This window comes from Cupressus sempervirens, chromosome 2, assembly GCF_028749045.1.
Source record: "Cupressus sempervirens isolate cs-2001-9-10 chromosome 2, ASM2874904v1, whole genome shotgun sequence".
Classification (NCBI taxonomy): domain Eukaryota; kingdom Viridiplantae; phylum Streptophyta; class Pinopsida; order Cupressales; family Cupressaceae; genus Cupressus; species Cupressus sempervirens.
Window position 1 is genome coordinate 25,505,853 of NC_143119.1, and position 26,289 is coordinate 25,532,141.

Genomic DNA, 26,289 nt, shown 5'->3' on the forward strand with positions numbered 1-26,289 from the left:
CTCTAGATATTGTTTCAGACAATTAGAGATCGTTGATAACGAATGCATTATCATTACTCTAGATATTGTTTCGAACAATTAGAGATCATAATAGATGTTATGATAGTGTTCATAACATGATGATTTTAATTATTTGACAAGTCACTATTTCAGAGTGTTAAGGTCAGATAATGTGCTCAGATATTCTATTCTGAAATCTATTAAAAGGTGTATTACTTCTACCTTGCTAAGAGGGAGTGATGATGTATAGCATCAATTAAAGTAATGAATAATTGTGATATTTTATATGAATCATGTTCTTCAAATAAAATACATATATATATATATATATATATATATATATATATATATATATATATATATATATATATATATATATATATATATATTACTTCTACCTTGCTAAGAGGGAGTGATGATGTATAGCATCAATTAAAGTAATGAATAATTGTGATATTTTATGTGAATCATGTTCTTCAAATAAAATACATATATGTATACATATATATATATATATATATATATATATATATGTAATTACATTTGAATTATTCTCATAACAATCTGTATAGTTATCGCTTGATATTGTGAAGCCTATTATCATTATCGTGGGACCTTATGGTCTAGCACCAATTACATAAACGTTGCCGAATACATAAAGGATATGTGAAGTTGTTTATGTAAACTAACCAATGATTAGTTATGCATTCGTAGAGGCATGACCCTATGTGGCCATATATATATGCAATACAAATCATTGGGGACAAATATCAATATACAGCAATACAAGTCCTAGCGATTTGCATACTTCCTTCTGCAGATTAATACATCTAGCAATATGCATACTTCTCTCTATAGCATAACACATTCAGGTTTGTGGATTCTCCATTGATGTTATAGACTAAAGATCAAGACACATCGATTGCCATTTGAAGAACAAGATCTGCATCTCAGTTTCTGCAATCAATCAAGTAACGATATTCATTATTGTTCATACATGTTCTAATAATCTTCTCTATCAGAGATCACTAAAACTAGGACTTTTTATGCCTGGTACAAAAAGAACATCTTTTAATTTTAGTGTAACTCCAGTCCTTAGTTGTATAGAACAGGTCCCAATTCTTCTAATTGGATGGGTGGAGTTGTCTCCAATGGTGACTCCTTCAGAAAGGTAATTTCTAAAAGTTTCAAAGTTTTCTCTGAATCCTGTTATATGTCGGAAAGCACCACTATCTATTATGCACACATTTTTATTTGAATTCATCTCACTTGATAAGGCGGAGTCGAATAATAGATTTTCACCTTTCTTTGTTTCGGCTAAAGAAGCTATGATTTTTTCCCTTTCTAGACAATTTCAAAAAGTATGTCTGAGTTTCTCACACTCATTTAACTTTGGAGAAGTCATCTCTTTTGTGATTATTATTCTCTGGTGCAGATTGCAACCTCGCGCAATCTCAATGTTTTCCCTCAGATTGTTGGTTACCTACCTCTACCAGTATTCATTCTGTTTCTCATAATAATAACCCTGTTCGGTTTCAAGCACATATTCCCATCCAATTTCCATCTCACCAATACACAGCCACTTTTCTTCAATTTCCTATCAACCAATATGACTGTATTATCAGAAGTCATACATTGCAAGCTTGGAGTCCATATACTATTGGTCTCTCTAGAACTACTATCACTTTTAAATTTGGTTCCGTTCCACAAATCAATGAGACTCGTGCATATTCTCCTAAACTTGCCTTGCCTTCTACTCCCAAGGTTGTTCCACCTGGTTCTCGTGTCTGGTTTACCAACCAGTCTCTTTCCACCCGAGGGAGTTGGAACCAATCCAACAAGATTTTGCCAACACTGTTTTAACCAAAGATCTGCAAAAATATCACAGGGCATTTGAATGCTCTTTGCCTATGAAAAAGGATGAGCATGGAAAGGAAATTCTACCCAAAAGTAGAGCCAATTATACCGTACTTTCCAAAATCAAACAGGAAATGTGTGAAAAAGAAATTGCTGAGTTATTGCAAAAGGCCATTATAAGACCCAGTTCCAGTCCCTTTTCTTGCCATGCTATGTATGTTCCAAAAAAGGATGAAAATGGGAATGAGATAGCTGAAAAACGCCTTGTAGTTGACTACCGGCCACTCAATGCTTGCCTTGAAAGCAATCAGCATCCTCTTCCCAATAAGGATTATATATGGCAAAGAATTCAAGGATGCAATGTCTTTAGCAAATTTGATCTTACAAAGGGTTTTTGGTAGATTTGATTAAAGGAAAAAGATAGATATAAATCTGCATTCTCTGTGCCACAAAGACTATTTGAATGGAATGTTCTTCCCTTTGGTATTAAGACAGCACCATCAATCTTTCAAGGATTCATGGACCGAATCTTTGCGCCCTATGCAAAATTCATCCAGCCATATATAGATGATATTCTCATCTTTAGCCAGGACCACAAATCACACATGGAACATCTAAAAAAGTTTCTCTCAGTATGTCAAACTCATGGGCTTTGTTTGAATCCTACTAAAATAAGTTGGTGCACTGAAAGTTTAATTTTTATTGGCACAAGTATAGAACCCAATGGTAAGTTGTACCCTCAAGACCACTTGTTAAAAGCCATTCAAAAGATTGAGGTCAAAGATAAAAAGAGTCTGCAAAGATTCTTGGGTATGGTTGTAGTGCCTGCCCCTGGTTCACATTTTGTTATCGTTGTTGAACTCTTTTAGAACTAGTTTTATGTTGTTGGCTAGCAGCATTCTTTTGAGATTATCAGATATTGTGCTATGGATTCAGTTTATTATGTGATGAGATTACTTAGACTCTACATTTCATGTATGTATGATGATTATTTTTAGTGTTCACAATTATTGATGATGATTATTACATTGCTTTCAATTATTAATGATGATTAGTAAGATGATTTATTATCATATGTGCTTTCTTATGGATGCTTACCCCATACTTGCATGTGTATGGTGTGCGTGTTTGCCTTGCGTGTTTGCTTTTGTATGGCGTGTCTGATGTGGTTAAGGAAGGGAGTCGTAATCACCTGCTAGTCGAGATCTACACGATGCACCACTTCCTACCATTGTCTGTTTAGTTTAATATATATTGTGTTTGTACATGCATGATTTTTATGCAGGTTGCAGGTACCGGGTATCGACTTCTCTAAAATGCCAGGATGAGCGTACCCTATCACATTATCTCAATGACAAGAAAGGAGAGATAAATTCTCAAGTCCAAATCCCAACCCTTTGAGCCATTTGTCCTAATTGGAAAATTAGGACAAGTATCTGAGTTGAATACCCACCGAATGTGTCGGATGACATATTTCGTGATTTTTAACCCTTTAGATTTATTTTGTATAATTTGTTCTATGATGAGTTTTCATATTTTATCTTGGAGGTCTATGGTGAATTTTCCATTAATTAAATCTTAATAAATAGATTTAATTAATAAATTATTTATTTGAGAAAATTAATAAAATATTATGATCTTTGATATTTTGATTGTAATTAATTAAATGTGAATTATTGGGGAAAAGAAATTAAATAAAAGAAAACTAAAAATTAAAATTAATAATAATTATAAATAAAGTAATAAATAAAATAATAATAGTAAAAGTTATAAAAATTAAAATGAAAGTTATAAAATTTAAATAGAAATTATTTAAAAAGTAAATTGGAGTTATAAGCTTGCATGGGAATTAACATGTGTCAACACGGGGGTTAGTGCATCAATCAAGCACAAGGTGTCTACAATTCTATGACTCATCAAAAAGAATTGGAAAAGACCCATGCTTAGTTGGTGACACCTTTCAGCGGTTTCAAGAAGCATTCCAAAGGTTTCTTGAGAGCTCTTGATATTCGGGCATTCATAGAAACTTAAATGAAAAGCTGAATGGAAGCTACAAGCTTAATGGAAGCCTCAAGCTACAAGCTAAAAAAAAAATAGAAACTTCAAAGCTTACATGCATGGGAGAAGATTCATATGCTCATATATTTTCTACTTGCTTCTATGCTCCTTCTAGCTCTTCTAATCACTTGGAGGATTCGATCGGCTTGAATTCTTGGAAGAATTGTGAATGATGGAGAAAGAAGGGATTTTCTATGGACTTCTGAGGCATGGTAAATTAGCATCAGTGTCCAGGTGCACTCGTGATATTCTCATATTCCCTTTGCACTCTTTCTCTTCCTATCTTCATCATATCTGTTTTATGTGTCTGAATACTCTCTTTATTTGAAATTGGAATTTAGATATTTTATTTGGATGAGAAGAAAACAATAGAAAAATCCTAAATCCAATTAAGGAGAAATAATTAGATCTTAATCGAGTTTGGGTTTGAATTTATATTGTGAAATTAGATAGACAAGATTTGAAATTAAAATAGAAATTCTAAGTTGAAAATTCGTATGATTAGATGTAATCTTTCTATTAAATTATATTTTCAGATGCGTATGAACAAACCTATTAGATGGATGAATGGGTAAATTTAAAGAACAATTACCTTTTAAGAAGAAATTTTTTTATTGTTCTGTCACTGCCCTTTGGATAGACCCAAACTCAGTCATTCATAACTTTTTATCGTGATCGAATTTATTCGATCGCTCCGGTCAGAATTCGCGCAACTTGGCCCTCTCCAACATATTTAAATTTCAGCCCGATCCAACGGTTCATTAGAGAGATATGGCCGTCGTACTGGGACTGTTTTATTCAAAGACAGATATTTCTCCATTTTCCATAACCAAGAGTTCTTTATCCTTAAACTTCACAAAAATAATATATATCAAAGCATGGAATGAATTAAAGATAGTATTGAAATCTTCCCTTATTAGAATCTTATTAATATGCATTAGTTTTATATGGTTTATTATCTAATCTAATTAAATCAAATTTAATTAAGATTAATTAATAGAAGTGTAATTAATTACTAGTCAATCTAAGTAAATGGATGAGAGAAAATTAAAAGAAAAGAGATACTAATGATTTAGTTGTTATTCATTTATTGGTTTGAATATCAATCATTATAATTGAATATTGAAATTATTAGTGAGTTATTATTTATTAATAATTGTTAAGTTTAACAAATTATTAATGAAAGATAGTATATATAAGTTTATATAATTATTAATTGATTCAATTAAGTTCAATCTAATTGAGATTAATTAATAATTGAAGTATAGTATTAAGAATTTAGTTGAGATCAAATTAAGAGGGGAAAAATACAATGGAAATGAATTCATGTTATCATGAATGAAATTGTGATTAATGAAGTTGGTGATCATTATACTTAGAATCATCAAAGATTATTTTGGACAAATATTACCTATTGATTAATGGTAAATCTTATTCGAGGAACGATTCTTAAGGAAGTTATATTTAATTTACTAGTGACATCATTGTTAGCAAAAATAATAAAGAATCTATTATCGTAGATTTATTTTAACTTGTTATTAGTTATTAAAATATTACTAATCCTAATGTTAATGAAATGGAATATAGTTGATTGATAATTAGTTGAATCAAATGAAGTTTAACTAAATGATTATCAATAATACGGGTTTGTCAAAGAAAAGTTAGTTTTCATTGATAGAATGGTGAAGGTGGTCATTATAGATTTATTAATAAGATTTCCAACATAGCTTGTTATTAACAAGTTATTGAACTATTAATATGAATATTTGGATTGTAGATGACTTTTTACGTACAAACTATTGTTAGTTATTAGTCAACTGGATTTGTAATTATTAATTGAATTAATTAGATTTAATTAATAATTAAGTTATGTAACAAATTTTTTAATCGATATGATATATCGATTCTTTTAGTAAAGTTGTGTAGTATCTACATTGAAGTTGATGAGTCTTATTTTAATGACTTGAATAATGACTTAGATATTTTAACGGTTATTAGTGACAATTTAATAATGATTATAATTAAGAGGCTCAAGTGTTAGAGATACTTAATTGAGTTTTAACCATTAAAATGTTAATGGATCATGGAATTGTGCACCTAAGTTAATTGGTGGATTATATTGATCATTTTAATTAGGTTATAATCTGTTATTCGAAGAATGATAATTGGTCCTCTTATAATATAACGAAAAATGATTCTAAAAAAAAGTTGAAAAGTTAATCAATTAGAATATGGATCATGGTTAAATATAAAGGACAATTTAATTAAAGTCAATGATGATCAGTTTAGTAAATAATTATCTTTAAGTTATTCTTAGAATGTAATTCTTAATAATGGAAGGGTAATGCTATCGGGGAACAATTGGGTAGACTTGTAGGTCAAATGATGAAACTTAAACACTTGAAGTATACTTGCAAACAGAAAACTGGAAACCCCTACACATTATTCAACTATGTGAATTTAGTAAACCAAAACATGTGGTTGCATCGTGTATTCTATATGCTTCTTGTTTTGGGTTTTGGGTTGACTAGTGTTGACCAGTCCTAGGTTGTTACCAGAGGCTCGGGGGTTATGAGATGTGATGGCATGTTGATCTTATTTGGTCTTGATCTTTATAAGCCCAACCATGGTTATGTGATCGTATACTCTATAAAATGTTTGTATTTGTTCTTCAACCTTCATGTATGAAGCTGAGATGTATATATATCTGAGATGCTTGAGCTAATCATTTTTGAGTCATCGATCAGTTATCCTTGGATTATTTTCTAGTCGCCATGATAGGACTGAAATGTGGATTTATTTCTTGATGATGTCATGTTGTGACATGTTTGACTCAACCATTTTGGAGTCTTCGATCAGTATGATTTTGAGATATTCTTGGTTGCTTGTTGAGAACTATTTATCTTGAGATATATTTTGGTTATTGAGAACCAATTGATACTTATAATTATCAGTGATGCCTTCAGTTGCCAATAGAGAACTGTTGTGGTCATGATTTTCTATGGATGCTTTTTCAGATGCTCATGGAGATTTGATGATTCTTATCTTGGAGATTTGATGATTCTTATTATGGATATTTGATGCTTTTATGCATATTTGATGATTTTATTATGGATTATCTTTTATGATTTTGAGATTTATGATTCCATGAGCTTAGGGTAAGTAATCTACTTGTAGTGTCGGGAAGTGGCTTGCAATGGGGGTCGAGGCCCTAAGTGGCTGCCAGGGTAACTCATTGTAAGTTTGGTTAATAAGTGATAACATTTACACACTAAATGGGGATTAAATGAACCTAAAAAGATAATTGTTGATGTTCTCGCCCATGCCTTTAGTGCTTGTACAGGCTAGGATGGGAGTAGTGAGAACGCAAGGTTGCGACCTTGCATTCCGTAGTATGCCTCATCAGTATGAGAGGATACTAGTGGCCGCATGAGATCAGTATGGACCCGTGGATTTTAGCTAATTGTCAGGGTAACTTGTGCTTGATAAATGCGATGACACTTTTCCGCTTGCAGAGTAGGTTTCCTACATATCTTTGTGTGCCTCTGGGAATTAGATGTCGGTTTTGTGTGATGGAACCTTTGAGTTAGTATACTTTTAGGATTCCTGGACTTATAGAGATTTTTGCTTCGTGAATTGATATCCTGTTTGGGACTTGAGATTATCTCCTCAGCACGGTGGGAGTGGACCACTTAGGTTCCACGCGGTCGGATGGTAGTGTATTTTCACTCTTATCATTTGAGATCTGTCCGAAACACCGTGGCTAGAGTATCCTTGGTTGGTATTTATTCTTCATTATGTTCTTGGAGCATTATGATAGATAATATACCTTATGATGGATGTATTTACTGGTATGTTTCTTATATTGATGATTTGTTTTACTTTGCATATGTTAGTTGATGACTTATTATGATTTACTTTGCATGTTAGTAGGATGTTTTAGGAGTGATATTCCTACTATGTTAATACCGATGATCTCTTCGGTGCTTTGGAATGTTACGCACGGAGGGATGGCTAGGATCCACGATGGTCTGATGATGCTATTTACGGTTGGGAGGAACCGTGCACTTAGTTATTTATGTTCATGATGTATGATTATCTTTTGTGATGGATGTTTATATCTTTTGTGATGATGTATCAGGTATGATATGTGGTTTCATTTATGTTATTGCATCATGGATTAATATTAGATGATGATGATGTACTTTATTTACTTGGATGTTTATTCTTTAAAGCTTTTCATACCCTGTGATATGTACAGTGGATGATTGAGCTAAACTAAAATATAATTACAAAAGGACACTTGTATATTGTTTAAGTGCATTGGATGTATCATTGTTATTTCATAAGGATGGGATGTTAGATGAATAGTTAATTTAGATGTGATACAACGTTAAGGGATCTTTAAAGAATGTAGTCTGTTATGTATATATGTTATGTTTATTTTCATTTGAATTGTTGCTATTGCTTCCGCAAATGTTATGAATGGTTTTATCTTTCATGTTTTAAAAAAAAAATTGTTTGGCAAACTTAGTAAAATTCTTTGGATCCCTTGGCGGGGCATTACAATGGTAAACTACATTGCAGGATATTTCCAAAATGTTGCAACAGCAAGGAAAGAATTGAATAAGCTTCTTCATAAAAATGCACCTCCATGGACTGCTCAGCACGATGAAGCCATTGACAAAATAAAACAACAGTGCCAACAATTACCACCGCTTCGCATTTCAGGAAAAGGAAAGAAAATTGTACAAACAGATGCAAGCAATGAGGCATGGGGAGTTGTTCTGTTGGAAGTCGTCACAGTCAATGGAAAATCAAGAGAAGAGATTGTCAGGTTTGAATCTGGAGCCTTCAAAGGTTCGGAATTAAATTACCATTCCACTCACAAAGAACTTTTGGCTGTTGTGAATGCTTTTAAAAAATTTCAGTTATTCATTGGTGATCAAAAATTTGTACCCAGAAGTGATCTGCAAAACTTGGCTGGATTCTTCAAGAAAGAATCAAAGAATAAAGTTGTCCGAGCTCAATTGCTTAGATGGGCTCAGTTTCTTGACATTTTTGATTTTAAGACAGAACATATTGAAGGGGCAATCCTCTAAGTGCTATTATTGATAGTTCTTGGTCTTCTACTTTGCTTCCAATAGAAGATAGATGATTTTTAATTTTGGCGATCTTTCCAAAGTAGGATGAGATTGTTTCTCCTTTATTCATTTTAGTATTGATTAGTTGATTTTCTAATGTGATCAATCTACTTGAGTTGTTGATTTCAAATGTATCCTCAATTGTCTTGAACACTTCAAATGCCTTTTTTAGATTTGATATGGATGGAAGAATATGATCTTTTATGGAATCCACAATGATTTTCCTGGCTTTATTATTTCATCTTTTCCAAGTGGCTTTTTCTGCCTCATCTTCAGGTATCGAAATGTCTGATTCAATAAAAAAATCTAGTTCTAATTCTTCAAGAATCGTAATAATCCGAATTTTCCAATAAAAGAAATTTGCTGCTCCTTCAAGTCTGTCCTCTACTCTCACATTATTTGACATATTGTCCCTCTTTGATTCAAGATTCAGTTTGAGATTCTCTCTACCAATTAAGCTCTGATACCTTGTAAAGTTTAATAGATCTTTATTGGTGGAGACTAAGAAATTTTGTTTCAGTCTGATTTCCTTAATTTAGCAGACCTATTTGTTCCTTATGTGATTGCTTGACTTCTTAATCTGATATGTTTTCTGAAGTAGTGTTCTGATCTAGTCTGAGAACTATATACCAATGTTATTGATATGATCTCCAGATAAGAATTGGGGCTAGTATATATATACATTGAAACATAACCAAGTAGAGGCATGACCCTACGTGGTCATGCCTCAACATACATAATAATAGCACCTGTTCATAACTGATCTTAACCAATGCTAATCACACCCCATGACAAGTCTTTTAATAATCAAATAGTTTGCCAAAGAAGACTCCCGATTCATCAATCGGTGTGAGCAAGTTAACACTTAATTATGATTGGTGGTAAGAATTAATAACACTCAATAGCAATCGGGATGTGATACAATGTCACTTGAAGATTATTTAATGTGAAGCACACCATTCAATGTAATGATATCTTCAACATCTGAATGTAGAAGATCTTTTGTCATATTAAGAATGAGGAATATAAGATACTTATGAAACTGATATTCTGCAGTATAAATTGTAATGACAGATTTGTAATAGTAATATATATATATAATGTCAGTTACTAATATTTAACCAGCAGATGTTTCAATACACTAAACGCTAACATTCTTAACAAGAAGAACAAGATAAGTACAGCGATATAGTAAAAATATTAAAGATATTCTAATAATATACACCTCTCAAACCAAAAAATATATTAATTGGTTATTTGATTCAAATAATATTCTTTGTGTACACTGTGTATTCATATCTACACTCCATGCGTTCATTTAATTGTTGTTATAGAGCTATATTTATGCTACAATTGATGCAATTAAGAATACATGTAGTGCCAAATATTAAGAAAACAAATTATTTCAATAAATTATATATATTATTTTTTAACATAAATTTTTAAAAATCATTCATTAAATAGCAGATTTATTAAATTAAACTAATCCAACAACACAAATAGATAACTATATTTCACTATTAAATATAAATACTTTGACAAGCAGATGGTTTTCAAATTCAAAATAAAGAGTTCTCATTAACAGCTCATGCCATTACACTCCACCCCTTGCTGCCATTGTAGAACACTTCTCAGTTTAACTTTTAAATAGGTAGCTTTAGATTGATATCAATGTGATTTTCTATGAATTTAGCTGAACATGAGTTTTGGTAATTTGTAAATATCAACACGGGTAGTTTATCCTAATGTATTCAACATTTTGAGAGAGCAAAAGCTTCCATCTCTTCAATACCAATTTCTACATATTCATATAAGATAAGAAAGCAATTTACTAAATTTATAACTAAAAACAATTAAAAGTGGGAAAACTTAAATCTGAAAGTATTCATTTAAAAAAGCGTATTATTGGTGCATACCTTTTTTCAAATATGAGGACAAATGAAAGGACTAACGTGACAGAAAGTAGACCTATGGAAATGAATAATATTATCACTAATGGAGTTATGTGCTACAAATGCAACAAATTTGGACATACTGCTAGAGATTTTAGATTGCAGATTAACTAGTTTGAACCAAGGTATAGGAACTTAGTTATACTTATTACATGTCATAATTGCAATAACTTGGGACATACAACTAGATTTTGCATATTTAATAACTATTAAATAATTAATAGAATATTTGTATGTGAAATTCAAAATAAGAAATTTATACCATACCCTTAAGATTTTGTTTTTCTAATTATTAAAACTGTGTGTCAAATTAATTAAGCATGACAACGAGTATCCAGTTCCTTTTAACAGAAAAAATTGAGCATAGAAACACCTAAGGGTTTACAAATTAGTAGGATGGTTTGATCAAACGCTCTAAGCTTTACTCGATGTTTGTTTCTGTTGTGCGCGCAAGTGAAATGGATTAGCATACTTCAAAAGTATTCATTTAATAAATACTCTGAAAGTATTCATTTCCATACTCTGAAAGTTTTCATTTAATAACGCTTTATCCTTCTTTTCCATACTCTGAAAGTATTCATTTAAAAAAAGAGAATTATTGGATTAGCATGATAAAGTTATAAATACTAAAAAATATTGCAAGGATTTCCAACTCAGCACATGTGAGATCTTGATCTTCAGTATAAGATATGGGAACCTAAATCTACCTAGCCTACAAGTCCAACAAACTAATAGTAATACAATATTCTTTAGAAATTGGGATTTCTTCTTTTGTCCCCCAATATAAAAACATTATAATCAAGAAATGTGAAAAAAAAAAGTCATATTATCAGCACAATAACTTCTCCACAACGTAGAAAATAAACACTATAGTCAAAAAAAAATACCTTGTAATATGACACCCAAAAGAAAAAGCTTGATAGCCCTTAAAATGACCTTTTGAGTAGCAACAACCTTATTTGGTACTTTCTGCGAATTTAGGAAGAAATGTGAGATTTACTGTTGGTCACTGACATTAGCTAAGAAGATGAATGAGACACAGAAAATTGATGCTCAGATGATATAACATGAGAGTAACATATCAATTATTTGGAAGTGTAAAATTTAATACAATGGACTCCAACATTTGCCAAAAAAATGGAGGAAGCCGTTATATAAAACGATTTTATTTACCTTGTATACTAGCCCAAGGGCAACACCAACAATGAACAAAAAAAATGGCATGACAAAATCTGCAAGTGTTACACCATCCCAAGGGGAATGATTTATAGCAGGTAATGCACCTCCAGCATCGTCAACAAGTATCATAAGCTGCACGTACTCAACCAGAATCAGAAATTGTCTAAAAAACTATGCCAAGTATAATAGAACTCACATTCATTCAGTTGTCTAACTTTTCCCATCAAATTGGTCATTAAGATTTTTAAACACTTTTTGAGCTCATATTGATTTGGAAGAAAAGGGAAGCACAGCATTGTATTGAGAAATACGACAAATAGATTCATCAATTTAAGATAAAAGAAAAGAAAAAATCATCATATTCATATTAATATATAGGACCATCAGTGCAAGTTGTGTAGCCATATTGTTGAAACATATACTGAATAGCACACAATCGAATCTGGTCACGCCAAACCCCTACACAGAAAATGTTTGAAGCAAATGAAGAACCCAGTACTTAATGCACAAATCAAGCACATTGAGCTTTATCATCACCAAATCTGACTGATGGTGAGCATATATGTTTTCATTCTGGCCATTCAGGAGCAGTCTGCAGATTTAATAACTAAATCACTTAGGATCAATAAATTAATAAACTTTTGAGACTATCTGTGGTCTATGATAGAATGATTAAGGAGAGTATTAGACAATTTTTAGAAAATACGTTTAATGAAAGACGGAATAATGTCTGCAGTTTTGTCATGCCTTATATATTAATTATTTATATTAACACGTATGGTAATTATTTAAATTGCAGTTATTGAAAACTAAGCCTGTATGAATATTTCAATATGTGTGCCCATTTCCCCCTTTTTTTCTCTCACAACACTGGTTCATATGTCTCAGCATCATGAAGGTGAAACGTTGTTACTCATTTTTCCAAGCATGTATATGATTGTTGGAATCAATGTCATCATTGTAGAATCCATTTTGGAGACTCAAAACAATTGTTGGCATGGTTTATTCTCATTACAGGATCAGAGTACTAGTAGCTTTTATTCTGGTAGCACAATGATGAAACTGCCAATTGTGGTATATACAAGATGCAAACTTAAGTAGCAATGTGTAGTCCTCTTGATGCAAAGATTTTTCCATGACTGCTTGGTTGTATATGTCTTCACTCAAGATTTTGACAGCATAATGGCACGCCAAAAGAAAAATGGGTGAGAGAGATAACAAAGGTGAAGGGTTGGATTTATAGACTTTGGATGAGATGAATGGATGGCCAAGATTGACTAATGAAGATCAATGGTGGAGAATGATTGAGAGGAATATAAGGAATTAAAAAAATCCTTGTTGAGTACTTTACGAACAAACCTATGAACTTGTGTAAGAAGAATATGTGCTTGATGTGATGGCGAGTTGACTTATTTGCCTACTCTTCATGATTAGGGATATGCACATGATTAGAAGGATGGGTTAAGCTTAATGATGAGGGATTAGAGAGCAAGTGGTAAAAGTAGAAGGATATGATGGGAGGAGAGAGAATAAGTGGAGGAATTGAAACTTTTGATTCAAAGTGGGAAAATGGGATCAATTAAGTAAATAATAAAATTTACTTAGCCTGATGAAAGGAATTAAAAATGCAAGTTGATGCTGAGAAATGGATTTTTGAATTAATTTTAATTTAAAATTGAAGGAACCGGAATAATCATTTAATTTACCTAGGAATATAGAAGATTGGGTACATTAATCAAATAGCTAAATTACTTAATTAATATTATGACTATAGAGGAAGGGGATTATGATGATTAATTTGATCAAATATTAATGATCAGATTCAGACGTCTACAAGCACTGCCAAGTATTCATTTTGCTTTCATTGTTATCCTGCTGGACCTTGGCATTTTGTGAGTATTCATCGATAAGTCGATTCAGCTTGGGCAGGTGACATTCATAGTAGAAGATCCACCAGTTCTTATGTTTTTACTATGTTTGATGGTGCTATTAGTTGGAAAAATAAGCAATAAGCTGTGGTCACTTTGTCCATGACAAAAGTAAAGTATATGGCGATTACTTGTGCTTGCAAGGAAGCCATTTGGCTTAGATGGTTATGATCAGATATTCGTTTGATGAAGGATTGATTACTATATATTATGACAGTCAATGTGTCATTTGCTTAGCAAAGAATCCAGCTTTCCATGCCAAAACAAAGTGCATAGATGTTCAGCTCCATTTTGTTCGACATATGGTAGAAGATGGGAAGGAGTTCATTTTGAGGAATGTTTCAAATGCATTGACAAAATCCATGAGCACAAAGAAGTTTAGATGATGTTCTAGTTTTATGAACCTCTTGACTCCCTACAGTTGATGATAGGCTCTTGAAAGGTCTTCCACAAATGGGAGAATGTTGGGATTAAGGTGTCTCAACCTTTGCAAGTCCTACCATTGGTAATTGGATTTATTTATTTAACATTTGATTCAAATTTATGAGCATACTAGAAAAAATTATTTGTACATATTATTTTATCATCATGTGGGAGTTGGCATGTTGACTAGTCATGCTACTAGGAAGGTAACATGGAGTTTTTGTCCTCCCATAAGGAAGTAGGAATTTCAGTTAGCGGATCTTGGATTTTGTGGTATATAGGTGTCATGTGTCATGTAGTGACAAATTTATGACACAAACTATGACAGCTATTATGACACACCTACTTATGACAGCTTTTTGATAGATTCTATGACAAAATGGACAAGTGTCAGAAGACGCCTTTGCAAGGAGAAGGTGGGCACGCAAGTTGGGTAATTACAGATTATACAATAATTAGCTATTGTTCGTCAGATGGATTCTCTTATAGATGTAAGTGTTGTCAGTCGTGATTGTTTTTATTATAGCTATAAAATGTGTAAGAGCATTTGTTACACCTAAATATAGCAAATATAGGGTGCCCAACTTTGGAGGTTTGAATGAAGCAAAGGATGATGTATATGTGTCATTTGCATGCTTAAAGGTGGTTAGAAAATGAATCAAGTGTTTTTCAATGACCCCCTCTTCTGTCTTCATCTAGAAGCTTCCTTGGTTGTATTTCTCAATATGGTTGTCTTGGAGAGCATTATGTACATTATGTTTTGCAAGTGAAGTATTATGTTGCTGGAATTAATTCCAGATTGGGGGCTGTTGATTGTATACTCCTATTAGAGAAGTTGATCCTTGATGTTGTATTGTAAACATTGAGCTTACTAGAAGTACAAAGTAATATGCTTTTGGAAAGTGGGGTTATTATCCTTAAAATGTTTATCTTGAAAATATTTTGTGTTCATTGAGGCATATCTTCTTTTGAATGTTCATTATCTCCTTTTGAATGTGTTTTTTACTCTGTAACAATTAAGATTTGTAAATTCTTCCTCACCATATCAATGTTAGGAAGCATTTTCTACACCTTTGCTTCCTTTTAGAAAAGAAGTTTGTTGTTGTGTAGCCTACCACAACCATAAGAGCTGAAAGAACGTTAACCAATGTTGAAGAACCACCATATATTGATGGTGATGATGATTTCATTAAAGATGAGACGCTTATCTTACTTTGGAGAGATAGTAACTTTCAAGACAATGAAGGATGCAACAAAAGATAGTTGCTTAATAGTCTAAGGTGCTTGTCAATCTGAGAAACTATATCTCATTGAGGCTATGAGACATACACATGAAGATCGGTGTTCAATTGTGTTAATCCCATTTTAGTCCTCCATCCTTTTGCATATAGTAGCATACCAAAGTTTGAGTCCAAATTTTAAAAACTCAAGTCATGAAATGCAGTCTAAATCTAGGTCAGGATTTGAGTCAAGTCATTTCTCATCGGGTTTTCCTAGTAGTGCGAGTTTTTAGGATTTCCCTTTTGCTCTTGCATTTCCAATCACGTTACACAGGTTTAGGTGGAAGTCAGTGCCCTTAAGCCACATTAGGTAGTTCATATGTCAAAGTGGGCGGGTTTGTTAGAACCACCCCCGATGAGAAACAAAGTCCAAGTTAAAGCATATCACTTCATAGTCTGGGATTTTGGACCCTCCCAATCTGCATTGCTACTCCAATCAAAAAAGTAGTGGAGCAGCTTCATCCCCCCAAGTGAGCACAATTACAATTGCCGTGGTAAAGTAAATTGATGCGCGAGAATATTCATGCAAAGATACCCAATCTGCACTTTGCAAGGCAGAAAAGTAACAAAACAGGTGCACCTCTACGGGTAACAAAATAAAGCAAGCACCACAAGAAGCTAAGTATGGAAGAACAAAATACGCCTTCTAAGATCCTATAAGGTAGCTTCTTGGAGAAGAAACTCTCCTCGTACGACACCGCAAAGAAGGGAAAGTAACGAAAGACAAAGCTTGCAGGAAAAGTCGAAAATGGCTTCTCCGAGGCTAATACCTCATTTGAAGGGAAAGTAACGAAAGACAAAGCTTGCAGGAAAAGTGGAAAATGGCTTCTCTGAGGCTAACACCTCATTTGAAGGGCATTAAAAGCACGGATTCAGATTTCACCATGACTAGAGGCGATCACCTACCTATAACATAAAGCTAAGGGTTGGAAAACAAGAAAGCCACTAGTCCAAGTTAAAAAGGAGAGCTAAGAGGAGATCTAATTTTCCAAGATATGAAATATAAGTGATAGTACAGGTTGACGTCGTTTTCCAGTCGTTAAGCACTGGGCATTTATTTCAAATTTGATCCTGAAAACAAAACGGTCATTTCTAATTAAATGTAGCACTCCTCATTCATGTGGCGCAAAAGTCCAGGACCTAGAATCACATACAAATTCCATAAAAGCATATTTGCCAAGGGTTTCCTTCATCATAGTTTTCAAATCGATATCTTCGATTTCTGCAGCTAAATAGAGCCATGCTTCTCAATATAAACATTTCGCCATGGCCATAAAGTTTGCAAGCTATGATAATCTGAACGGAATCAACTGTGAGTGGAAAGGGGTGAGTGACACCCAGCTCAAGTTTTATGATTTGGGGGACCGGCACAAGAGGTTGAGGTCCAAGATCATCCACCCAAATACACAAAAGTTGAAGGAGAGTGGCCTTGTAGAGGCTGCAGGGTTTCCAGTGGCAATTCAACATGCAGCACTCGTTGCGACCCATCTATGCAGCAAATTAAGATGCCTAACGACGAGGTGCTACTCACAATTGACTAGAACATCATGCAAAACTATTTTTGGCTACCTGCCCATGAAATGTTTAACAAAATGAACTTCTAGAATTCAGTGACCAGTTACAACGAGAAAAAGTCAGTCAAAAAGGGTGACCACTTGACGACTTGGTTTTAAACACCCAAGAATAGTTGAAGCAAGCTGCCAAAGACTCTCTGCGGCAACAACTTGAAAAGAGAAATAGTTGACATCTTGGTGTTGTTGCACAAACTAAAGGGGAATGAGGATGCCCTGAATTTTGTCAAGCACTACAACTACCTTGTGCAAGTAGTGTGTGTTGAAGGTGAATACGTGGATTGAACTCAAATTTTGAGCAAACAATTCGCCAAATGGTTGCAAACTACCAAGCTCCAAAGACAATTCTTCATGTCATCCTTTTTGATCCATGCAATGGCCACAATTCAGCTATGGCCTAGGTTCCCACATGTAGAAGATTTTGATGAGAATATTCAGGTCTATGACTTCTACCCCTTCCTCCAACTACTGAACAGCAATGTGGAATTTACAAAAGTGAATGACGCTTTCACCATGAGGTTGTGTTGGGAACTTCAAGGGTGCCCAAAGAGAAGCCATCTCCGTCATTACCCAATTCAGTAGCTATTTTATCCAGTTTCCCTCATTTACCTACATCAGGATTGTTGGGTTTGATGAGTTCCCATGGAAGCTGCCAAGGTACCCTAATGATAGGATCATCTTGATCGAACTTTGTCGCCAAATACTAGAAGTGAACACCATCTGTGTGTATGCACGAAAGACTGGCATTTTGTTCCCAATCACAGTAGGAGCTTACTCTTGTGCATCGTGTTCTAATGCAAAGAGCATGTTGAAGGCCTTTGGCGAGAAGTACAAGCTGGTCCTATGAAGTATTGAGACTGAGGTTTGATCCTATGTTATATTAGGGATAACTTGCAGTTGGGTTCGAGTTTTAGACACATCCCCATGCTAGAGGATTATTGGGCTAACTGTACAAATGAATTGGTGGATAGAGAAAGGTTCTACTCTAGGCTGACAAATTCACAGATAAAATTAGATGGCATAAACATCATTGTGGACGGAATTGAGGATGATGGGCAACATATGCAACTGTCCACATATCTGAAGGAGATCAAGGGCACTCCTATCGATTCCACCCCGCCTTTGGGGCCTATGGCTCAAACCCTAGATGAGTTGATGACCAACATCATTAAGAGAACAGATAAATGGGTGGAGTGGACGAAGGCAAGACGTAAGAGAACAAGTGGTTCGCCCTCATCCTCCAATCCCATGAAAGCCTCCCATATCACTACTGCTACTAGTCCCGCAGCTACCACTTCTCTTGCATCGGGTCCCACACAAACTACTAGCAGAGGAGACCAACCTCCAAAGAAACACATCCCTATCCAGCCAACTTGTAGAGATGGTCCAACCTTGAACGTTGGAACAACAGAGGAAGCAGAAAAAGACAAGGAAGGGGATAAGGGGAAAGAGTAGGAGCCAAAGAAAGGCCTGAGTATACAAGTGATCAACTTAGATGGGTCCAATGGGGACCAACCATACGACAGAGTCAACAGGAACTCGCAGCCGCAAGAAACGTCGCAAAGCCATGGAAGCCAAGGTAAAGCTCCTGTTGTTAGTGCTTCTACTAAAACTGTTGTGATTCCTTTCTCTTCCAAGCAAAAGCAAACTACCCTAGTGACGAGGAAGCTCTTTGACGCGAACTCTCTCCAATCCTTGCTCAATGTCCTAGTTGCAAAATCATGGTTGGAAAACACTCTAGAAAAGAAGAGAAAGAGAGCAAAGGAGAGCACCCATCCAAGGCTCTGATCAATCAAGCAACTCATCTGCCTCCCCCTATTCGAAAGACCAAAAAGGCCCACACTTTGGCTCCTCTAGGGAGGGACACCACTACTGGTCATGTTGTCATGAAGATAGCCTAGGCTATAGGAGGAGACATAGCATCCCTCTCTCCTGCAAATTTTAACATCCAAACACATGACATGGACCCTCCTTGGCGTGATACTATGGTAGAGATGTGGAAGTTCACCAATCTGTAGGTGGAAGAGGAATTGGAAGAATTGAAGATATTTAAAGCCCGCCTGAAGGCTTCCAACAAAGAACTCTCTGAGTACATCAGGAAATTGCTCACTCCACTTGCAATTCCCCTGGGAGAATCCTCTACTTCCAGACCCTTTGATTCATCAACAGAGGAAACTAAAGGCTCGATCACCGGACTACAGGAGGAGAGACACTTTGGGAAAATCAAGTGAAGTTGGGTGGAGGATATGAAGGTAAGAGGATTGCTTGTAATTGAGAAGCTTGGCAACCTCTACGAAGAAGTCTTAAAATTAGGGGAAGAAGTCTTCATAGACATCGAGGTCATGAAGGCGGATCTCGACAAGTATAAGGAATGCACATCCTTATTGCAAGATGTCATAAGCCTGAAGGTTGAGAATGCAGTCAACCTAGGAATTTTGAAAACAAGCCAAGAGCCCTTGACGCATTGGATTCAATCTCTTGAGTTCAAGAAAGAGAACCTACTCAAGGCTAAGAAGCACTTAAAGAAAGTGTATGAGATTGTGAAGGAGCAGGAAACAGTATACACATACCTCAACGGTTTGCACACACAGTCTCATATTAGTAAGAGTGAAGAGGTCGTGGACATTGAGCACATGTAGACCTCATATCAAGATAACATCAATGAGCTAGTACATTCCTCCAATTTTCGAGTTCTTGAACTCCACAAATTAACTGCCTTCGATGGGATGTTAGCTAAAGCTTCGGAGAAGATGCAAGCACAATTCAACGCACTTGAGAAGCTAGCAAGGGACCACGAATATAGGATGATCGATTCAGACAAAGTGCTTGTCCCCGACATAGACAGCCTAGCGGCTATCTTGGCAGCTATGAAATCCTATGAAACAAACCAAGAAAACGTCAAAAGAGGTGGTGAAGGGAATGTTGACAATTCAACTTCCTAACTTTTGTAATCATTACCCTGCCAAGAATGACAAGTGCCTCCTCTTTCTCCTCTCTTTTCTATTAATGTTTTAGCATCAGTAGAAGTAAATGATGCTTATCTGATATACTAATATGTGTTCATGCAAACAGATAAACTGTTATTGTTGCTTATTAAACGTGTGTGTGTGTGTGTGTGTGTGTTTGAATTAATATATACTTGCAACACAATTATCAGCAGACAAACATGCCTATCGGCAGTCACTATTTATATCGGCCCATTATTAATGAATGTGTTATCGGGTGCACTACTTATCTTTGGATTACCTTAACTAACAAGTTTGTTAGTCATGCCACTGAAGAGGCATGACTCTACGTGGCCTTTGATGACTCTACGGGGGTCATTACTCTCCATCTTCATACATAAGGAAAGGCAGATCGCTGAGGGATGACATCAATACACGGCATCTCAGACCCAGCTATCTGCAAGTAAAACATTATTAATATTTTCAGTATATCTTCCTCTAAAGTCTAACCTGCAGGAGCATCAAAATACTCAGCGTACAGTTCATATTATCAGCGACTCACAAAAGGGAGATACTGAACTCAAGCAATTAAAGATCACCATTATTTGAAGAAATACTCTGCACTATTATAGTACAAGTAAGAGTATCTATTGTTCTTGTATTTATTGTAATTGTTTTATCTATCAGAGATCCATAAAACTTAACATTTTCTTCTTCTCAAAGATTGTAATTTTGTAACAGCCAGAAGTTAAAGGGCCTATATGTATCATTTTGAGATCTAATAGAATGGACTGGAAAAATATTCATCTGAATTCTCCCCCTATTACTGAGGCAACTAAGAGAGTCTTGAGGATTTTTATCAAAATTTGTTGTTCATTAGTTTAATTGTTATTTGTTTTGCATGTGATGAATGGGATGCTAGTTGAATTGGATGGTACCGGATTTTGGGCAAAGTAGAAGCTTTCTTTAAATCTGAAAACTAATAACTAATCTAAGTATTGCTACGATTCAATTATCTTTTCTTACATCACCCTGTTGCATCTTTAGGAACCAATCAATCGTGTTATATGAATCGTGTATGTAGAAGCATTGTAGTTGCATGTCAATGTTAGAAAGGGGAATTTAAAGCTTACCTTACTCGCGGTTGTGGGTAGGATATAATTCAGTTGCAGACCAATTTTATGCCTGAATCTTTTGTAGATATGGAAGGTTTGGTTATTGCCTCTCCTGGTCTCGGATTAAGAGCATACCCTTTTAAATAGAAATTGAAACAAATTTATTCCAAACCATACACCATAAGGGAGTTGTACCTTACAATTCAGAGGGAAGTTTGTAGTGGCGCAGCCGAGCTTCCCAACTGTTGGGAACGTTTGTTTTCTGTGATTTGGGCATCAAGAGTTAAACATAAGGAAATATTTAAAGACAATCTGTTAACCAACAAATAGTTTTGGCAAGATCCAAAATCTAGAACTTCAGCATCATCCCTTTACGAGGATGATACAACACTTCATGTGCAAATGGTGTCCAATGATGTTGAAAACATGAATTAGAAAGCATCTTGCAGAAGTCATAGAGGTTGAAGAACTATTTTCAAATAACAACTTCTACATTATATATTGTTTAGGTTTATGTTGCTAGTCAATTTATTTTCCAATTTCTACTATGTAGAGATATATTAGAAGTCCACCTCTCACAATTCACTTTTTTAATTGAGGAATAGTGTTATAGATTATATCTCATTGCTGAATTACAGCTATGTTGTGTCCGTGTCAATAAAGAGCATCTCTCTTAGTTTGCTGTCACCAAGCCTCTGTGACTATTGAACAGTTCCAGGTAGCTATCAAAGTAGGTAGCAGTTTTATAGGGATTTAGGTTGCGTTTGTTAAACATGTGAATATATTAATCTGAGTGATCAATTAGATAAACAGGAAGCTTGTTTTTCTTCTGTTCCAAATTATTTCTGCTGTTCTTATTTTTCTAATTGTTTCTGTACAAGATTCCAAAGCAAAAGAGAGGGTGAGAAAAGAGCAGCTCCATAACCATGAGGAGGAATCCTGTACCACCCTAGTACCTCGAAATCAGCCTCTATCTAGAGCAGTAACCAAGATTCAAAATCGACCATATGAAAGTGATGCAAATGCTGAGGCACTTGAACATTAGTTGCCTCAACTTGAGGTATACTTCAGGCTGCATAGTATTAAGTGAAGAGCAGCAAATTTCGCTTTGGGAGATTGAAATTGCCAAATAATGCACTCACTCGGCTTGAAAGCTATGTTAAATTGTTGGATTTAATGAAAGTATCTTCAAGGAAACAATGAATTTCGGAGTGTGAAGTCCAATTTCAGGACCACAACGAATTCCGATTTTACTACTCAGCAAGAATCACTATTGCCAATTGCTCTAAAATGTTACTTCAAATAATTTTTCCTCGCCACCTATCAGAATCATTTTGACTGATTTGTTTCAAATGCTATGACCGAAAAGCATGAAAACCCTACCTCGATCTCAAGTAAATATTCAAAATATACAGTTGAAATAAAAGAGGGTACAAGAATTTTAGGTCATACAGCTACTGTTAAGCCCCGGAAAACGTCGAGTGATTTGAGTCTCTGTTTAGCGTCTGTGAGCACGGCTCCTCCTTTAAGCAATTGAGCTTCATTTTCAGACGAACGATTTTCAACCGTGGAAGAGTTAGTTCTATCAGCACATTCCATAATTTCTTCCTCTTCGTTCCTCATCAACACGTACGAGGCCATTGCAGGGGAGACCACTTCACTCCATTGAAGAAAACCAAATTGAGGAGCTGGTGGGAGATTCCACGGATAACCTTCAATTTCGAAACGGTTTTGGGTTCGGTCTTCGAAGAAGAAATTGTAATGCACTGTCAAAGCATCTGATGTTTTTACACGGAAATCGGAAAATTTAAAATTTAAAATAAAAGCAAAACCTTTTTGAACATCAGTTGCGCCAAAGAGTCAAACGGGCAGAGAATCACAATTTAGTTACGACTCGGCAGCAGCAAGGAAGGTGGGTACGGGCATTGGATGAAACCTAACCACACTAAAAAAGGACGCGGCTATCTTCTCACAAAAATGTACACTTGATTTATTATTATTTAAATATATTATAAAAACTAACATTAAGATGTATTACGTTTGGTGTTGTTCTATTCTTCATTTGCTTGAGCAAACAAAAGATTTGTACAATTGAGCTAATACTTTTACATAGATGTTGTAGAAAGATGCACCAATATACCAATAAAATTGAGCCAATACTTTTACATAGATGTTGTAGAAAGATGCACCAATATACCAATAAACTTACACATAAGAATTAAAAAGTGATCTTCTAAAAGTGCCCTCTAAAACTAATTCCTTATGGCCCCTAGTTTTGAAAAGTATAAATAAACATTATAGGATTCATCATGTCTAAAATGGTTTATAAGTGATCCTTTCAAAGTGTCCTCTAAAGTAATTCTTTATTGCACCATTACCTATTTGCTTTGATAGCCAAAAATATTTGCACAATTGACCCAATACTCTTGCATAGATACCCTAGCTAGAAACCCACACTATTGGTAAGAACAAACTTACACATAAGGACTAAGAGTGATCGTTTAAAAGTGTCCTCTAAAACTAATTCCTTATTGCCCCAAATAAGAAAAAATTAGCATTATAAGATTCATCATGTTTGATAGAGTTAAAAAGTGATCATTTAAAAGTGTCCTTCAAACTAATTCCTTATTGTCTCATTTTTTGATAGCCAAAATAAGTGGACAATTAACCCAATACTCTTGCATATACACCCTAGCTAGCAACCTACACTATTGGTAAGAATAAATTTACAAAATAGATAATCACATTTCCAAAAATAAAACATAGTTTTTGACCCATTAATAAAAAAAATAGGAGAATTTGAATTTGTAAAATCTAGTATGTGGTGATTGAAATAATGGTGCTTTTTCCTATAACTTAAAATCTAAAATGTTAAAATTTAATCCTAATATTAAAAGTATTTATTCAATAAAGTACAATAAGATTGAAAAATATATACAATTAAAAAATTATAATTATTAAAATAAACAATATAAAAAATAAATTGTAAAAGTTAATATATTAACTAAAAATAAGATGATATTAAACAAAAATTAGAAGAAACATTTTAATATGAGTTTTGCTTAAATAATACTTTAAAAAATTATATATTAAAGTAATTTTATGAAATTTTCATTAACTAAATTTAAATAACTTAAATAAAATAATTTAAATAGTTCAAATTAAATAGTAATTATCAATTATTTAATAAATTCTTTTTTATCAGTATCAAATATTTAATAATTTAATACTAATGATTTAACTTCAATAATTAAATAATTAAATATAAGTGTTATAGAAATTTAAATAATAGGAATTTATACCAATAAATTTACACATAAGAGTTAAAAAGTGATCCTCTAAAAGTGTCCTCTAAAACTGATTCCTCATGGCCCCTAGTTTTGAAAGGTATAAATAAACATTATAGGATTCATCATGTCTAAAATGGTTTAAAAGTGATCCTTTCAAAGTATCCTGTAAAGTAATTCGTTATTGCACCATTACCTATTTGCTTTGATAGCCAAAATATTTGCACAATTGACCCAATACTCTTGTATAGATACCCTAGTTAGCAACGCACACTATTCTTAAGAACAAACTTACACAAGGATTAAGAGTGATTGTTTAAAAGCGTCCTCTAAAAGTATTCCTTATTACCCCAATAAGAAAAAATTAGCATTATAAGATTCATCATGTCTGAAAGGGTTAAAAAGTGATCCTTTCAAAGTGTCCTTCAAACTAATTCCTTATTGCCTCATTACCTATTTGCTTTGATAGCCAAAATAAGTGGACAATTAACCCAATACTCTTGCATATATACCCTAGCTAGCAACCTGCACTATTGGTAAGAATAAACTTACAAAATAGATAATCACATTTCCAAAAATAAAACATAGCTATTGACCCATAATTTAAAAAAATAGGAGAATTTGAATTTGTAAAATCTAGTATGTGGTGATTGGAATAATGGTGCTCTTTCCTATCACTTAAAATCTAAATTGTTAAAATTTAATCCTAATATTAAAAGCATTTATTCAATAAAGTACAATAAGATTGAAAATATATACAATTAAAAAAATTTAATTATTAAATAAACAATATAAAAAATAAATTGTAAAAGTTAATATATTAACTAAAAACAAGATGATATTAAACAAAAATTAGAAGAAACATTTTAATATGAGTTTTGCTTAAATAATACTTTAAAAAATTATATATTAAAGTAATTTTATGAAATTTTCATTAACTAGATTTAAATAACTTAAATAAAATAATTTAAATAGTTCAAATTAAATAGTAATTATCAATTATTTAATAATAAAAAAATTATCAGTATCAAATATTTAATAATTTAATACCAATGATTTAACTTCAATAATTTAATATAAGTGTTATAGAAATTTAAATAATAGGAATTCTATTGTGCACTTCTCGTTGACACCTAGAGTTTTTACACTACTATAGGAAAATCTTGAAGAGTTTTGTCAGTAGTGCAGATCATTTAGAATGGTGTCATTTATTGGTATTGTTGTAAGGAGGAAGGGTTCAAACATCAAAGTTTCAAGATGTTCATAGTAGATAGTGGGAGAGTGGATGATAATATTTTACCAAATTTGGCAATGAAAAATAGAGCTAGTTGAGAATGTAAACAAGGAATATTATGCCTAACACTAGAAGAAAGAGCATTTAGCACAAATGAAGAGGGTGTGGACTAGTTAGAGGTAGTTGATATTGTTGCAAAGGTAGACATGGAAGATGTTGAGAAATGGGTTTAGTTAAGAAGAAGGATGTAAAATTAGTTATGAACATGAGCATGTGGGTATGGATGTATTCGTAAACAAAATTATGACTACATGTG

The 26,289-nt window shown here is 33.7% G+C and overlaps 1 protein-coding gene across 4 annotated transcripts in view; it reads right to left on the reverse strand.

Annotated features, from left to right (window-relative positions):
• Positions 1–23,376, reverse strand: part of LOC149570898 (uncharacterized) — a 387,041-nt gene extending 363,665 nt beyond the window's left edge. The window contains exons 1-3 of one of the 4 annotated variants that reach the window (XM_089812456.1): positions 22,905–23,376; positions 12,185–12,322; positions 11,899–11,980 (exon numbers count right to left, since the gene is read on the reverse strand). In XM_089812456.1, coding sequence (XP_089668582.1) covers positions 11,899–11,980; positions 12,185–12,322; positions 22,905–23,093 — 409 coding nt within the window. In that variant the 5' untranslated portion in view covers positions 23,094–23,376. The remainder of the gene's footprint in view (positions 1–11,898; positions 11,981–12,184; positions 12,323–22,904) is intronic. The other 3 variants (XM_089812457.1, XM_089812454.1, XM_089812455.1) reach the window with 3 other exon arrangements.
• Between the last annotated feature and the right edge of the window lie 2,913 nt (positions 23,377–26,289).